We start from the raw sequence: 3,180 nt of genomic DNA on the forward strand, positions 1-3,180 counted from the left end.
TCAGATAGCGTTCATCTCCTCCTGTTTCTGGCTGTTGTCCGGGCAGCGCGGCTTGAGGTGGCTCCAGAGACGCAGCCCGGCGGCGCCCTCCCAGCACCCGGCCAGCCTCCTCCTGGCCCCCTGCACCACGCTGCCCACCACGCCCCGCACCGCCGCTGACGACAGGTAGAAGATGAGCGGGTCCAGGCAGGCGTTGAAGGTGCTGCAGAGCAGGGCCTTGTCGCGCCAGTCGGGGCTCCGCCACGTGATGAAGCCCACCAGGTGGGACACGTTGTAGGGCACGAAGCACACGGCGAACACCAGCAGGGTGCCCAGCGCCATGCCGATGGCGCGCAGCTTCCTCCTGCGGCTGATGTGCTGCAGCCGCGACAGGATGCGGATGAAGTTGATGTAGCAGAAGCTGCAGATGAGGAAGGGGATGCAGAAGAGCACCAGGCCCAGCTCCAGCCTCACCGGCAGGAGGACCCTGAGCTGGGCCGCCGTGAAGTTCTCATAGCAGACGGCCTCCCTGCGGTGGAGCTCCGGGGGGCGGGAGGGGTCCTCCTGCAGCGGCTCCGACGCCCAGCCACCGCTGCCGCTACCGCTGCCGTCATCGGTGGCGTTGGCCGAGGGGGGTCCCCCGGTGCCGATGAGGGGCATGATGAAGACGATGCTGAGCTGGACGATGGAGAAGACCCAGAAGAAGAGGCTGGCCAGCACTGCGTAGAGGGGCCGGCGGCGCAGCGTGTGCTGGATGGGGAAGGCCACGCCCAGGTAGCGCTCCACGCTGACGGCGGTCAGGAAGAAGGTGCTGTTGTAGATGGTGGTGTAGAAGATGAAGCCCGAGAGCGGGCAGAGCGCGTAGGGCATCTCCCACATCATGTTGTTCATCACCTCCTGCATCTTGAAGGGCAGGAAGAGAAGGAAGAGGAGGTCGGAGACGGTGAGGTTGAGCAGGAGGATGTCGATGGGCGTGGCTTTCTTGCGCACCTTGCGGCCGAAGGTGTAGAAGGCGAGCGCGTTGGCGGGGAACCCCGTCACGAAGGTGATGATGTAGACCGAGAGGCAGAGCGCCGTGTGGCATTCCTGCATGGCTGCGCTGGCGACGGGGTGGGGTGGGGTGGGGCGCGGCGTCGGTGGGTGCTCGGGGTGGGGGAGCGTGTCGCGTTACATCCCGGCTGCCACCCCCGGGAGTGATGGAAGGGGGGGTGGGGTGGGGGGGGGGGGGGGGGGGCGGTGGAGCGTGGCGTGCGTCTCACAGCCAGCCCCTCGTGCCGGTCAGCAGCGTGGAACAAACAGAGACGGACAGCGCTGGGGTCCCCCCCCGTCACTGCTGATGAGGCGCTCGCTCGCTAGCTCCCCCGGGGACGGCGGCTCGGCTGATGGGAGAGAACGGGCAGAGGGGGTTAGAGCGGGGAGGGGGGAGGGGCCAGACTACGGCTCCTCGCTTCCCCAGCACCCATGTGTCCAGACGACTCATTCGTGAGCTCTTCCGCTGTGTCGTGCAGAACACAAATGTTGGTCTGGATGTGTGAGTCAGGACTCAGAGGGGGGGGGGGGAGGGGGGGGAGGGGCGTCAGAAGATGTTCAGAGCCGCCTCTATCAAAGAGGGAGGCTGCCAGGGGCGGCTGGGTTTGTACAAACAGCGACGTCGCTTATTGCTTCCTCACTGCCATAAATACGGAACAATAAGGCCTTATCACAAATGGCCGGCTATCTCTTATTTACCCACAGCGAACAGGTTGTGGAAATAATTATCTTCGTAAATGAAACGACGACTAACACTCAAACAGCTGTTATTGACTGCTGCCCCCCCCCCCCCCCCCCCCCCCCCATCGGTCTTATAATACAAATGAATAATGTTACTCTTGGAGTATTACATATAAATTTTTCACTAATCTGAAAACATTCAGGAGGATAAAACTGTTACACCACACGGGGCTTTAATATAAGTCCATTCAGCAGGAACTTAATGGGTATACGTGTGAAGTAAAGAGGTGAACATTGAGACTAATGTTAATTCAGACAAAGAGCCAATTCTTCATCCACTATGGGAGCAGTACTGAAGAGTTGATCCAAACCTAACACACATTCATTCTACACCTGCATACAAACACACCTGTATTCACCCACTCTTTGTAACTATAAATAACTTTGACACTTCATACATACATGCCTGTATTCCCCCTTAAACAATCACACCTTGTACTTCTCTAATTATAAGAACATGCTTGAGAAAAGTTGTGATGAACAGAATTCAATGAAATTACCTCGTGGCTCGGTGAAAAGTAACACATGCTGCGAGACGCTCGCTCACCCCTTCTCTCTCTCTCTCTCTCTCTCTCTCCTGCTGTCTGCCACGCCGCTGTCTGCAACACTCCTGTGTGCAACACTCTGCAACTCGGCTTCTGTCTGCCCGCTCGCTTAAGCGATGCTAATTCGGACGTCCAGTCCAGATAACAGACACCATCGTTAGGGTGTCACCGTCACCGTTTATCTCCAGCCGTCGTCAGAACAGCAGTTTCCGTGGTAACGAGCGGGCGGTCGCCTCCCCCCCCCCCCCCAACCCCTGAGGTGGCCTGGTGGTCTCACACGTCGGTAGACAGGTGGTGGATTTGGTGGACCTTATTCAACCATCTGGTCGCTGGTGGCTGGTTCTCTGGGCAGAGATGTACACTGCAGGCTGTACCGTGGCGGTATGATAGACTGTGTGTGTGTGTGTGTGTGGGGTCAGGAGGCCGTGGCACAGCAAGACGAACAGGGCTGTGCTGTTTGCTGGCCATTATGTTGAGCCTTTATGTTCTCCGTTACGTCCCGCCCCCTTGCCCTATACGGGAGAGCGTCTGTCTGTTCTATACCGTCCCTCCAGAGTAAATTTCCTGCCCGGGAAATGACGTACGTGCCAGGATTGTTTGGGTACAGAGGTCTTTTGAAATCTGGAGTGAAGTATGTAAATGGGGTCACGGAGGAGTGATTGCAGGAGACTCTCTGTGTTCCGTCATAACACTCGATATAATCCTGATTACACTGTGTGAGGTCACTCTGGGACTTTCAGGAAGTTTTGACACATCATCCCTTTGATGTTTGAAGAGCTAGTGCCTATCCCTCTCCTTTCTTTTTCTTCACCTCACCCAAAGGTTTTAACAATGAGCGTTATGTAAATATATATATATATATATATCAATATATAATGGATCACAG

General features: G+C 56.9%; 1 protein-coding gene across 1 annotated transcript; it reads right to left on the reverse strand.

Moving 5' to 3' along the window:
* LOC311351758 (free fatty acid receptor 2) lies at window positions 1-1,071 on the reverse strand (the record flags this gene model as incomplete). Its single annotated transcript, XM_084471904.1, has 1 exon — window positions 1-1,071. One exon carries the CDS (start codon window positions 1,069-1,071, stop codon window positions 1-3), a length of 1,071 nt encoding a protein of 356 aa, XP_084328030.1.
* Window positions 1,072-3,180: the final 2,109 nt, after the last annotated feature.

Source organism: Micromesistius poutassou (assembly GCF_964030765.1).
Source record: "Micromesistius poutassou genome assembly, chromosome: 8".
Classification (NCBI taxonomy): Eukaryota; Metazoa; Chordata; class Actinopteri; order Gadiformes; family Gadidae; genus Micromesistius; species Micromesistius poutassou.